General features: G+C 45.9%; 1 protein-coding gene and 1 long non-coding RNA gene across 5 annotated transcripts; one reads left to right on the top strand and one right to left on the bottom strand.

Annotated features, from left to right (window-relative positions):
* Positions 1-447: 447 nt before the first annotated feature.
* Positions 448-4,056, bottom strand: LOC123404154 (beta-galactosidase 1-like). Its single transcript, XM_045098075.1, has 11 exons — positions 3,892-4,056; positions 3,521-3,796; positions 3,342-3,434; positions 3,061-3,213; positions 2,858-2,946; positions 2,588-2,693; positions 2,378-2,465; positions 2,127-2,248; positions 1,667-2,025; positions 1,487-1,575; positions 448-1,391 (listed from the first exon to the last, which is right to left on the bottom strand). The coding sequence occupies exons 1-11, from the start codon at positions 4,054-4,056 to the stop codon at positions 448-450; spliced, it is 2,484 nt and encodes an 827-aa protein (XP_044954010.1).
* A 2,844-nt stretch (positions 4,057-6,900) lies between these two features.
* On the top strand, positions 6,901-12,964 carry LOC123436253. Of its 4 annotated transcripts, none has more exons than XR_006627688.1 (4): positions 6,901-8,392; positions 8,485-8,595; positions 10,663-10,773; positions 11,288-12,964. It is a non-coding gene; the product is annotated as an uncharacterized LOC123436253 (long non-coding RNA). The 4 variants fall into 4 exon arrangements; XR_006627637.1 differs by having other exon boundaries at positions 8,482-8,595; XR_006627535.1 differs by having other exon boundaries at positions 6,901-8,595.
* The last annotated feature ends 467 nt before the right edge of the window (positions 12,965-13,431 follow it).

The following is a 13,431-nucleotide window of genomic DNA, read 5'->3' as shown; positions in this document are numbered from 1 at the left end:
AAGAACATTAAAAATAAATAAGTGTATTTGTTTGTGCCAAATGAATGGAACATTATGTAGAAAAAGTTAATTTTTTTAAACTATACGTGGATGCTGTTAAATATTTAATTTAATTAAAGGTGCAAAATTTATTTTCCCACGTTGTTACTTGTGATTCAAATAAGCAAACCCATATGTATATAAGAAATAGAAATTACCAACGCATATGTATTGTCTGCCTGTTTCTTCAACCGAAAATCTTCACCCTATAGCAAACTGATCGAGGAGGCGAAAAATTCTTGGTTTAACCTCGATGATCTCCATCGAAAATCACATGAAGCGAACCATGTAATTGTTCTGGGCTAATTACTTAGCCCCCTAACACATATGCCTAGCTCCTGATTGACGTTAGCTAACACTAAGCCTAAACGACACTAACTATAATTTATTCCTTGGTTCATGTGGGGATCAGCAGGTTGCCTGCACGGTGAGCACGCCGGAGTCACACCCGGACCCGGCGCGGAAGTCCTCCGTGTGCCGCACCGTGCACGACTCCTTGCCGACGCACGCTGCCGTGAACGCCGCCAGCGCCGCCTTGGACTCGCAGCCGCCCTGGTACGCGCCGCACTTGCCGCGCGTGACGCCGAGGCTGGCCACGTCCACGCTGGAGATGGTCCTGCCATGGCTGCACGCCAGCGCCACCTCGTCGCCGACCTCGGCGGCCTCCGCGCACGCCGCCCCGACAGCGACGGTGTGGAAGCTCACCCTCGTCGGGTCGCCGCCGGCCTCCTCGAACAGCACCATCGTGTTGGGCTCGCCGGCCTTGAGGAACGACCGTGGCACATGGTAGAACCTCTGGGACGGCTCGTTGCAGCCAGTGAGGCACTTCTGCCCGTCGCCATCCGCCATGAATGTGCCGCGGTAGTCGCACCGCCGGCAGCCGTCCATGTCCGCGGCGACGTATGACGGCCAGTAGCGGCCCAGGTTGTTGCCGTTGACCCACACCACGCCCTTGCCGAGCCCCAGCAGGTCCGCCACCACGGGCTCCTCACCGGTGGGGGCCTCAAAGGTCGCCTTGTACCAGGTGAAGGGGCGGTGCACCGGGATGGTGCCGCCTCTCCATTGGCTGCGGTCCTTGGCCTTGTCGAGGTGGGTCTCCCTGTACTCGCCGGCGAGGCCGGCCTTGTAGGACCAGGAGCTGTTGGAGAGGTCGTAGGCGGTGGTGTTGGTGACGGTGTCGACGAGCTTCACCGGCCCTCCCACGATGCCGGCGGGCATCATCTCGAACAGAGCACCATAGTTCTTGAGCCCGATGGTGGCGCTGAGGAGGGAGATGTAGTTCTTGCCAGAGTGGAGCTTCACCGGTGTCTCCATTTGGAAGACGAATCCGCCATTAGGAGCGTAGTGCCTCCCTGCATGCCAATTAATCAAATCAATTAACATTAGCTTGATCAAGTTCATTAATCCATCAGTGTGCAAACCACTCAGAGTATATTGGGACGCTCACCAACAAGCTTGCCATTGACGAAAGCGTAGAGCTCATGGCCAGTCGTGTTCACGTGCAACTTGTAGTTCGATTCCCCCTTGTGCTCCAAGCTGCACATTTTGATCATCACCAGAGATTAATTTATATTTCAATCTTATGCAACAGTGTAGTTCTGTATTAAGCATCAAGATGTTTGATTACCTTGTCCTGTACCATAGGTAGTCGCTCTGGTCGCCCGACGTCGCGATCTGCTCGAGCAGCTCGTTCTTCCTGAAGTTACCCTTCTCGTCCGTCATGAAAGGATGGAGGTTCTCGGGCATCCACGACCAAGCAAGGCCATCCGTCACGGTTTCCACCCCCGGCCTCTTCACCATCACCGACGTCTGTGTCTTGATCTTGGCGCTGTTGTACGCGACGGTCTTGCAGTCCGGCAGGATGCTCACGGACCATGCGGGCACGACATGGGTTGCGCCGTCGTCGAGGGTCACATTGACCTCCTTGTCGTCGAACTTGTTGCTGATGAAGCAGGCAGAGGAGTTGTCCAGCGTGTACTTGGTAACCTAGTGTAGATATTGATGAACCAAATGGATCAATTTTGTTGTGAACACCATTAAAAACAGTGCTAGGATTTTTGTATTGTATGTGAATGCATGTTAGTTACCATGACGTTGGTGTTGCCCATGGTGGTGTCCTTGTAGTCCCCATGGAGTAGGATCTTCTCCATGGACTTGAGGACATTGTGGAGGTCCTTGAGGTGCCCGTATTTTGGCTGCCTGATGTTACCTGAAAACAAAAACATAAAAGGATAATGAATATGATTTGCATATTGACACTAATTATTAATTTACAAGATGCAAATAAGCTTGGGACGAATATATGAATTGAAGGAACAACAAGAGATGGTTCACGTACCGTACTCATCGAGAGGGGCATCGTAGTCATAGCTGGTTGTGATGTATGGGCCACCCGACGTGCGGCCAAAGTTGGTGCCACCATGGTACTGATCACATATAAATTGACGATCAACATGTCAAATGATGTAAAATTCAGTTCATGCCAGCCTGCTAGAGGATGGAAATTAATGTAGAAGAGAAAAGTATAGATTAGTTATAAATCAATCACCATGTAGTAGTTCTGGAGCGATCCTCGCGTCTGGAAGAACATGGCAACAGAGAAGGCGATGTCTTCGGCGGACCGGTGGAAATCAGGCTTGTCCCAGGCTTTGAACCTAATTATATATCGTGGATAAAATGTAAGAGCAATCTGAACTTCATTCAACATATAGTAGAACGTGCTAACCAATTTCGCGCATATGCATGTAGGTTCCATAAGAAAAAAAGAAGGAAAATTAATATATAAAGGTTGATCCAGGTATATATATATGTAGGGTACCAGCCAGTCCAGTTCTCAGTCCAGATCTTGGGGATGTCGGTCCTCTTGGGGAACCAGTCGTGGCAGTAGAAGCCGTTGCAGGTGTTGATCTAGTAATTAAGAAGACTTAGCATTGAGTTTTTTTTGTTTTACACTTGGGAAGAAAGAAGAATAATAATTGGTAGAGACAAAAATAGGAAAGATGAAAATGTGCATGCGCTGACCACGTTGGGTGGGACGTCTTGGTCCTGCTGGCACATGATCCACGGCACGCCTACGTTCTGCTTGTTGGCCATGGCGGCGCACCAGTGGATGTACTCAGACGCCGACTCGTCGTTGTTGAGCTTGTCCATGACGTTCCCGTACTCGTTCTCGATCTATATATGTAAATTGTTCACATATATATATGTTATATTCACTGATCCACTCTTTTGTCGACGACAAGTAGCTAGGAATGCAAGCTAGATAAGTTTCACATAATTAATATTAGTTAGTTACTACGTACCTGAGAGAGGATGATGGGGCCTCCCTGTCCGGCGAACATCTTGGCCTCCTTGAGCTTGTCGACGATGAGGGTCGTGAAGGTCTCCATCTCTTGCTGCAAGCATCAATAACTTGGTCGTATTTTGACCTCCAAGGAAAACCATTATATTGTTGGGAAGGATCTGCTAGCAGTGTGGGTACCTCGAAGGGGTTGTTGTGCATGCGGAACTGCATGCCGGAGATGTCGCGCAGCCATGCCGGCAGGCCGCCGTAGTTCCACTCGCCGCAGATGTAGGGGCCGATGCGGAGGATGGCGTACATGCCGGCGTCCTGGACCTCCTTGAAGAAGCGCACGATGTCGTAGCTGCCCTCGAAGTTGTACTGCCGGCGGCGAGGCTCGTGGCCGTTCCAGAAGACGTACGTCTCGATGGCGTCCAGCCCGCCCTCCTTGGCCTTCCTGATCAGATCCGGCCACATCTGCAGGCAAGCAACGATCGAGACTTACAATTCATTCATGGAAACTAAGACGAGACGATGGTGTATTCATCTGCTGCTCCGTGTGCAATGCATACCTCTGGCGTGCTCCTGGGGTAGTGGATGGAGCCGGAGATGAGGAGGCGGCGCTCGCCATCGATGACCATCGACCGGCCGTCGTACCCGACCTCAGTGCCGCTGGCGACGGCCGCGGCCGCCGCGAGGAGGAGGAGCGCAAGTGGTTGCCACGACACGCGCTCCATGGCGAGAAGCTGCTAGCTAGGGAGAAGAAAGGATGCACGCACGCACCGCCGGCCGTGTGTATTTATTGGGGAAAGAAAGATATATTGGCGTGGATTAGTAGGATAAGCAAAGAGCCACGCACGCACTCATGCGTGCAGCTAACAAACTGCGTTAGAGCCATGGATTAGTAGGATAAGCACGCGTGTGTATATGGAAGTGCATATTCACATGGACTCTTGTTTTAAATCAGATGGTCTATTCGTTTTATCTATTCTTTGATTAGGAAGGGAGAGAGTCGCGATGAGAGAGCACATGCATCTGTGAAAGTATGATTTGATCGAACTGTCTCTTTCATTGATGATCCATGAGGATTAAATACACAGGGAATTAACCGTCGCCACGAACGGATGCGTCCGCTCGTGGGGGTCGTGAAAAAACCGTCGCGTCGGTTGGCTAGCAACCCGCACGAAGCGGTTCTGTACAAGGGAGGATTATTCCCTAATTATTATAATTAGTTTAAAATAAATCCTAACACCCCCTAATCCTCGCTTGTCCTTGAGACCCATCATCTTTGAAATGTTCTCCTCCAAAACCCTGTGGAAAAAATTGAGAAGAAAACATACAATATGCCATGAAAAACTCCTTCTAAAACCCAGTGGGAAAATAAAGAGAAAATGACATATATCGTCCATGCTTGCATTGATATTGCCTCATTAAAAACCTTTCGTGAGAAACCATGTGGAAAAACTCCCTGTGGTAGAAATTCTGTAAGAAAGGTACAAGGACACGGAAGCTTCCTGTGGTAGGCCATTCAACCTAAAGCATTGTTTGAAATTGCATCAACATAGCCAAAAGTGAAAGTTGATTGAGAAATAATCCCAACCGAAGAGCTTCTTGCAAGCCTATGATCACTCCTAGCTTGCGTGCCCTACAAATACATCCACAAATGTGTTGATTAATTCATAATTCCTTTAATTTTGTATTGATAAGTTTCGAAAAAAATCAATTTCGTGAATTAGACTACGTACTCTGCCCATCGAAAGGCGTTGTCCAAGGCTTGGAGAGAGCCTCCAACGTATGGAGTCGGAGGGTTATCTCCAGTGGCAATCCACCATCCCACCGGGATCCTTACTGCATTGAGCCCGTTTACCGCCATGAAGCATGGAATCAACAAAGTTGAACTAAGCACATGCTCTATAAAACCCAGATTGAGGGAGTACTACCTATGTTACTCCCACTATGGGTAGTATCAAGGAGAGGTACTTCCTCCTTCTTGGTGTATAGGTCATCTTAGGTTGTGCATCGCGGCCAAGACGAAGAGAAAAAAAAGAAAAAAAAATGTTAATTTTTCTAATTAATACCATTGCATGCAATGAATTGATCGCTGCTGTTGTGGACACTGTGCCTTTTATAGGGACAAAATAATAGCAACAAAAGGAGAGGTAGACATGAAGAAAAAACTTATACCAACAAAGTTGATGGTCAAATTTATAGGGACTAGTCGGGTGTCCACCATCAGACGAGGGAGGAACACGGGACGAGGTAGACATGAAGAAAAAACTTATACCAACAAAGTTGAACGTCTTCTTAGTTTCGTAGTCCCTTCGTTTGGAATGGATGTATCTAGGTTTATTTTAGTTGTAGATACATTTATTTTTATTACTTTTACGACAAGTAATTCCAGACGAAGGGAGTATATTTGTATTGAACATGTTTATTAGGTTTTACATTTAGATTTATATATAATAGGTGAAGGAAGTTTAGGCTAGAATCGTTAAACGGGATATACAGAGAGCAATGAGCATGATCCACGTGACGTGAAGTGTATGTCGTTGGATTCGAAAAAATGAATGGACCAAATGGAAGGAGGGGATCGATCCATGAGAGCTCAATGCTGACCAATCAGAAGCATTCGTCGATGACGAAAACCTTCTATGGCTCGCGCGCTCTTGTTGGTCCGCGCCAGAAGGAAAATTCGTTTCGAACCGGCGCGTACAGGCCCGCCAAGACCACATGAAATTTTTCATGGTTTTGAACTATTGCAGCGGGCAGGCCCATCGGTGCCAATTAAAAATGATTTTTAAGATAACCAAACACCAACCAGTAGAGACGATAGGCCCTCCTTCCCGATTCCCAACCAACCCCGCCCCCAACCCCAACCCCAACCCCATCTCATCCCCATCCCCATCCCATCCCCATCCCCATCCAGCCGCCAATGACCACCTCCCTCTCCGACAACCGGCGAGCTCCCCACTCCCAGACTCGTCGGCGACCTTCCGGCCTCCGCCTTCTACGCCACCCTTCTCTCCCTACACCCCAGATCGAATCCAGCAGCTCAGGACGAAACCCTAGCTCGATGCCATGGCCACACCAGCAGCAGTCCCTCCCTCCCTAGCCCGCGGCCATGGCGACCTAGCAGGCAAGAGGAACCTGAACCCTATCACCGGCCATGGCGAGCGTGGAAGGCACCATGGGAGAGGAGGCATGTGCTGCTGCTCAAGACCCTAAACCAGAAAGGAAGTAATAAGCTGCTCCGACCCATCTCATCCTCTCAGATTTCCTCAGATTTGGTACAAGAAAATGATCCAGCTCATTAGAGTAGTATTTTTCTGCGACGTTGCCTATTTTGTTGTTGAACTGGCCCTATTATTCTGTCAAATGAGTCTTTTTGTTTTTCCTTCTTTGAAATGAAGCATATTGCTTTCGAGTGCTAGACATCACGGAGCTGTTCTATTCTTTTGAATGACTTGTAAGAAGGAGCCAACCATTTGCCAGCTCTATTATAGTTGTTCAAAACGAAAAAAAAACAGGTTCTTGCCTACCTGAAAGATCTTTACAAAAAAATGATTTGTTATTCGCATGATCTCATCTGGTTTGGCGCCTCCCTACAATCTCACTAGAGTACGACTACTATTTTTCTCTGAAGTTGCCTATTTTGTGTATAGTGCTAGACATTATGAGCTGCTCTATTCTATTTTGTGTACATCTAGTTTGCCTCTATCAGTATTCTTTTTAAGAAGGCCGCGCATGTCTCTCCAAAATCTTCAACTTTCGGTCTCGTAATATTTCTGTAGGCTCTTCCTCACCTCACCTTTTCTCTCTCCCTGATCGAGCACCTTCGCCATGGGAGAGGAAGGTTGTTTCATCCGCCTGCTGTACTGCTGCTCTAGGGGACATGCACCTGCTTGTTGTGCTGCTGCTCTGTACGCCATGGACATCCCTCCTCTGGTTCTCCTCGCTCGTCAAGGTAGTAAGCTGCTCTAACCCATCTTCCCCTCTCAAATTCGGTACAAGAAAATGATTTTTGTAACTGGACATCAAAAGCAGAACCGGTGTGTGTTGTTGGTCAAGCAAGAAGAAAGAAAAAAGGCATCCGTTGCCTGCAAAACAAATCTGTGTGTGTGCTGCTCTCCTCCTCCTCTGTTTTTGCTTGTGTCAATTTGCTCCAACAGCTTGCGCGCGTGTGTGCATCCATTGGGAGAGAGAGAGGCTCTTGCCAACACCTCTACAATCTCACCGGAGTTCTATTTTTCTGTGATGTTGCCTATTTTGTTGTTGAAATTGACCGTATCCCTGTGTCAAATGGATATTTTTTCCTCCATTGAAATGAAGCATATTGCTTTTGAGTGCTCACATTGACATTACTGTGGAATAAAATGTTCATTATATGCTCTTCTGTTGAATAACGTGTAAAACAGGTCCAGCCATTTGCCAAGTCTATTATATTTGTTCTAAAAGAAAAGAAAAAAAAAACAGGTTCTTGCCTATCTATAGTATATGTGTTTTCAAAAAAGCTGTATCTTTTTCTTCGAGAGAGATGCACTTCTGTATCAACATTCTTTTTAAAAAGTGACACATGTCTATCCAAAATTTTGAACTTCATGGCCTCGTATAATTTCTTGAGTTGGTGAAAGTAATTGCCGGATACTGAGAGTAACCACAACAGATAAATATGTCATCAAACCACCATGTTCTACCCCATTTTGGAGGAACAAGATTAAAGTCATACCAGCAGAATTAACTACATGAAAGGTCCATCCTTTTCAGGAAAAACCCACCGTGCAGCCCTACGAGCAAGTTCATGAGCAGAAGGATTGAGCTCAATCAATAAATTTGAATACTGGCTAGGCACACATCCACACGGAAACCAGTACTAGATCGAACAGTATTGACCATGGGTTCAGGTTGACAATGGTCATAAACCTCTCATCACTTTGGTATGTTGATTGACCTCTTTTTTGCACTGCATGTGCAGGTGCTAAACATTGGTACGTGTTGGTGGGGCTCGACAAGCTCACCCAGGGAGGGCACCCCCAAGCTGAACTCCATGGAGCCCCGCTCCAGCGTCTAGGACAGGTCTTTGTTACTGGATCCATTACTAGGACATGATTTCTTCTTTTCCTTCTCCATTTGAGATCAACATTCGTTATGTCCTTCTTGTGCAGCAGCAGCAGGATTCCATCGGTACACGAGATGACAAGGGGTTCATCGAGGTGTGTGGTGGTAGGCTCTTTCGTTGGACCCGCTGCCTGTTCGGCATCGGCTCCATAACAGTCATGGTTAGCTCCTCTCCTTCCCCTGCTCCCCTCTGGTTGCGCTCGGGTAGAACAAATACCTGCTTCATTTATATGATAGATGATAATATATGGAACATGTACGTATGGCTTCTTCAGTCTGAATTCGTGTATTTGACTCCTGCTTATATGTAAGAGCATCTATAGCAGACCTCGTATAAAGCCGATCCGCAAAAGTCGTTTGCAGTTCGCGGAAAAACCCTTTTGTGGACCGGCGTGTGCGGCAAAATATCCTTTTATGAGGGTCCATTTTACGGGGTCTGCTGGGCCGCCGCCCACGCTGGCCTGCGAAATCTATTATTTCCATTGCATTTTCAGGCATGAAAACACATTTAGTTGCTTCTTTATTTTCTTCAAAGGCATTGGATACATCATAATTCACCAAATTATTGCTAAAACAGCAAGACCAAAAAAAACAAGAACCACAATTAGACATTTTAGAAGATATCCAACTTCCATAACTGCTCCCACTAGTTGGATCAACATCTTCTCCATGCATTCATTGTTGATCCAGGGGTTCTTCATCTTGCATTCTTCATTCTTCGGCTTTGATTCTAAACAATTAGACGTTGATTCACCTCTAATATCTATTCTAATTGCACATGCAGCTGCATCGTTAGGTTCAATTATACTAAGGAGTGCACGAACATCTATTAAGTTTCTTTCTATCAATAGATCGATGTATTCTTCTTTCCAATACCAAAATTAGCATCTACCTTCCTACACAGATGAACACCTCAATAAGCTACCATAATTTAACCAAATAAGTTGACAAAGCAGAAGAGGAAGAAGGGCATACCCCGTCGTTTCTGCATTTGAAGAATACCCATCCGAGGTGCTGCCGTGTGTTGGATGTGAGCCGCAACACTGTTTCTAGGCAGTCATCGCACTCTATGAGTGGCATCGGCAAGCCGAGCCCAAGCGATGGCCGGAAGAGTCCTTGCCGGCAAACCGACGCCAGCAACTAGAGGATGGAACCAGTACCTGCATGCGGCGCTCGCGCTTTGCCGAGGCTGTGCGGGGTGCTCCCGACCAATCCATGGCTTTGGTGCAGCCAACGGTGGCTGGAAAAGCCAATCTGGTGGTCGCGACAAAACAACCACCGATTTGTAGCTTTCCGGTAAGCCGAGGCACGAGGGCGTGGTGGAGGCCGATCTTGGGACTGCGGCGGCCCACCGTCATGATCCGGACGGCTGGTACGGCCGGAATCGAAGGCGGCACCCGGCGGCGGTAGGTGGGGGAAAAGCGCGGGTGAAATGTCCCACCAACTAACCGCTTAGATATATACAGGGCACCGACGGGGTGGGCGGAAGAACCTGCATTTTCGCGGGTTAGGGTGGGCATTTTGTCGCGCCCCGCAAAAAAAAATTACGGGCCGGACGCGGTAGTGGGGTCTGGTCTAGCAGCATTTTCCGCCTTGACCTGTATTTTGGCGGTTATTTTGCGGGTTCGGCCCTTTTAGGGGGTCTGCTAGAGATACTCTAATAGTACTATGGTGACCATAGGTTGCCATGAGCCCATGACATGGTCATCTATCAAGACCTAAAATATTTGAGAGGTCAACCTGGAAGACTGAATTTGTGCATGTAGCAGCACTCTCCAGTCTCGCGAGCATCAAGTTAATTTTGCAAGTACGATTCCTCGTGCAATTCTGGCTAGACTTGGATCACCTGAAACGAAAAATTACTTGAAGAAATAAATAACGGTCTGCATACATCCGAGTAATCAACTAGTTAATTGTTTGTCGGGTCAACATGTGAGAAATAATTCCAAGGCATGTGGAGGACTTTGTTTCCATTTTTCAGTTAGCCGCATGGTTGATCTGGTTCATTTGCAGTAGTACACATACAAGTTGTCAAAACTAGCGCCTTTCCTGCTCCACTGCCAGTGATAGCAGCAGTAGTCTCACTTTAGATTGTTGGACGTGTGACACTAGCTGTACCCATGCTTGTGACGTTCAATACTTTAAATTTCAGTATCGGCCATTTCCTATTTTCGGATTGTTATCATAATACTTTGACATGGAAATAATGTTTTTTTTTCAATTTACAGAACCAACTAGCCTGTCCTTCCATTTGTGGTATTGATGGCCATGGACCACGGTTCTAGTAGTCGGCAAAGCACGTATCTACTAACTGCTCCTATCCAGGATGCGTGCAAAAGGTGTCACATCATCGCGTTCCTATTCTCATCCCCCCGGCAAAACATCATTGTACACAATGTTGATGCAACAATTGCAACTTGCAAGCTCTATACTAGTTTCAATGGAACCTGGGACTAGCATAGGCCCTGGGACTAGCCGGGGTCCAAACATATATTTTATATTCAAATACAGTTGGAGTGAATCATCATGTCTGTGTTGCTGGGTTAGTGTAGAATATAGCCCATTCTTTCTAAATTAGAGACTTGGTGGCTGGAGTAGGCACTATGTAAACTGGGCATCCTATCATTATTCGGATTCAGGAAAAACAGTATAGCTCAACATGTGAATATATGTCCAGTTCTTTTTGGTTTTCATGTAAATGGTGATAATTTGGAATATATCAAACCATAGCCTGTCCTTACACGATTACACACTTCCCATGTCCATTAGCCTGCTCATGTTTGTTACTACTTCCTAATATATATACATGTTGGTCTTTGTCAGTGTCATGAATTAAATTGTTACATTGTCAAGGTTCCCCTGGAGGTTGGGGCACACCGTGGATGGCTTAAACCCGCCCTTCTTCAGTTACATTCTAGATTGTGGTGCTGATCTCAGTCAGGAAAAGGAAGAGAACATTATTGTTCTTCATCTGTCCGTGAAGAAAGGTACTAGCAACTGCTACTACAACCTAGTACAAGAACTTCCTTTTATCACACTTGCTGCTGCTTTTTACTAGAATTGTCACATATGAGTTGCCATTTGTTATTTTCGTTTTGTTTTGGGGGCCTGCTATATTATAAATACCAAGTTATACCTGAGTTTTTGTCAAAGTATTACTTGAAAGTACAAATGAATTTTGAATGAGTGGAAAACTTAGTAGTAGGCTCATTTTATTAGTTTTCTTCAGTACGATCATGCCTTGTTTTCGTATCATTTTGTTTATGTTGGCAGAATTATTGCACATAATTATAGTTCACATATGATGTTGCATTCGGAAATCGATTTGAACTCATTGAGATGCTCAAGGAGTCACAAACACTCGTCTTGCAATGCAAGCACTTGTGCTGATGACCATCCATCCTTGGTACATTTAATTACATGGCAATTTCTAGGATTCTGGGTTGCGCTGATGGTCTCTAATGCAAGCACTTGTGCTTCTCGTGGTGATTATGGTAAAATAATTAGTGGATTTAGCCCTCAATTTTAGTCCTATGAGTTTTTGTCTTTTGCCGGGTATTGTGTTGCATGCGCTGGAGTGTTTCCCTTGTCGACGTGCTGGGTAATGTGTGTGCTGGTTGCAGTTGGTCCTTGGTTGATCTCCATGCCAGTGGTTGGAATGTTTTGGCTGTGTGATATGTGTGATGGTTTACCAGGCTTTGTTATAAAGAAGCCCCTTATGGCATGTCCTCTAAAACACTATAACTCTGATTCGTCTACTAGTGATGACATGGTTGTTTGATTCCTAGGGTTGTTATCAAATTCTGGCATGTTCTGTCCTATGTACCCTAACAGTGCATTCCTGATATCAATCGTTCCTATGATCATGTACAGTTCATTTGGTCATTTTCACTGTTGCTTGATCATCTATTGTTGCTCGATTGTCTAAATCTTCTTGATTTGGAAAGCTAGACATGCTATTTCCTAACTGCTAGCTCCATAACAGAACATGTATTTCTTTTCACTCATTCATGACTCTCATTTTAATGGGTTTTGTCAATGAAACAATGCAAGATAGGAGTGGGATCACTGAATTGTTTTACATAGATTAGATGACCGGCCGATTGCTATTTTGTTGTGTGCATGTTTACTGGACACATACATTACACTTTTTTTAGCTTGCTCATTATAGACTGGACATTGGTCATGTGGAAGGACTAGCAGACGGATGGCTGCTTGCCCATCCTAGCAAACATGGTGAGCTTCCCCCCTCCTCCACATCTGCATAGCACGCACAGTTTGTATGTTTTGGTTTTCTCGCGTGATTTGAGAACAAAGGCGCAAGCATGGTTCAAAGTAGACTACTCTCCTCTGCTGGTATGGTCACTCGGTTCTGAACTTTAAATTGTATATAATCTTAAAGTGGAGTAATCCCCTGTATCAAATCTGACTTCACCATGATTTGAGTGGAATAATAAGAAGAATATGCATAGCTTCTTGTTGTTAGTTTGTTTGGCATAAAAATTAACATGCGGTGACAATTCTTTTGTTAGTTTTTTATCAAGGCGTGGGAAGTTGTGTCTCTTGATGCGACGACCATCACAGACAAACCGCCAAGTGCTATTGGCAAATGATAGAGGGTCAATTCCTCTGCTTCATGGCGAAGTATCCCAATAGAACACCGCTCACCTTGAGGTCTCTTCAAGGTCGTTGGGACGCTATCAAGCCGGTTTGTAGCCGTTGGGCTGCTTGCTTGGAATAAGACCGCAATGCACCACCAAGTGATACCGTTGAATTGAACTATGTGAGTTCTTTCTCACGTTGTACTTTAAATGTTTGAAACATGTTTCATATGTTGAATTTTGTTTTTGTTTTTTAGGAGTAATTGTGCAAGAAAGGTACAAGGACATGGAAGCTTCCCATGGTAGGTCATTCAACCTAGAGCATTGTTCGAAATTGCATCAACATAGCCAAAACTGGGAGTTCATTGAGGAAGAATCCCCACCGAAGAATGGCTC

The sequence above is a fragment of the Hordeum vulgare genome, chromosome 1H (assembly GCF_904849725.1).
Source record: "Hordeum vulgare subsp. vulgare chromosome 1H, MorexV3_pseudomolecules_assembly, whole genome shotgun sequence".
Taxonomy (NCBI): domain Eukaryota; kingdom Viridiplantae; phylum Streptophyta; class Magnoliopsida; order Poales; family Poaceae; genus Hordeum; species Hordeum vulgare.
The sequence above is the reverse complement of the archived record's forward strand: the minus strand, read 5'-3'. Positions and strand labels throughout refer to the sequence as shown.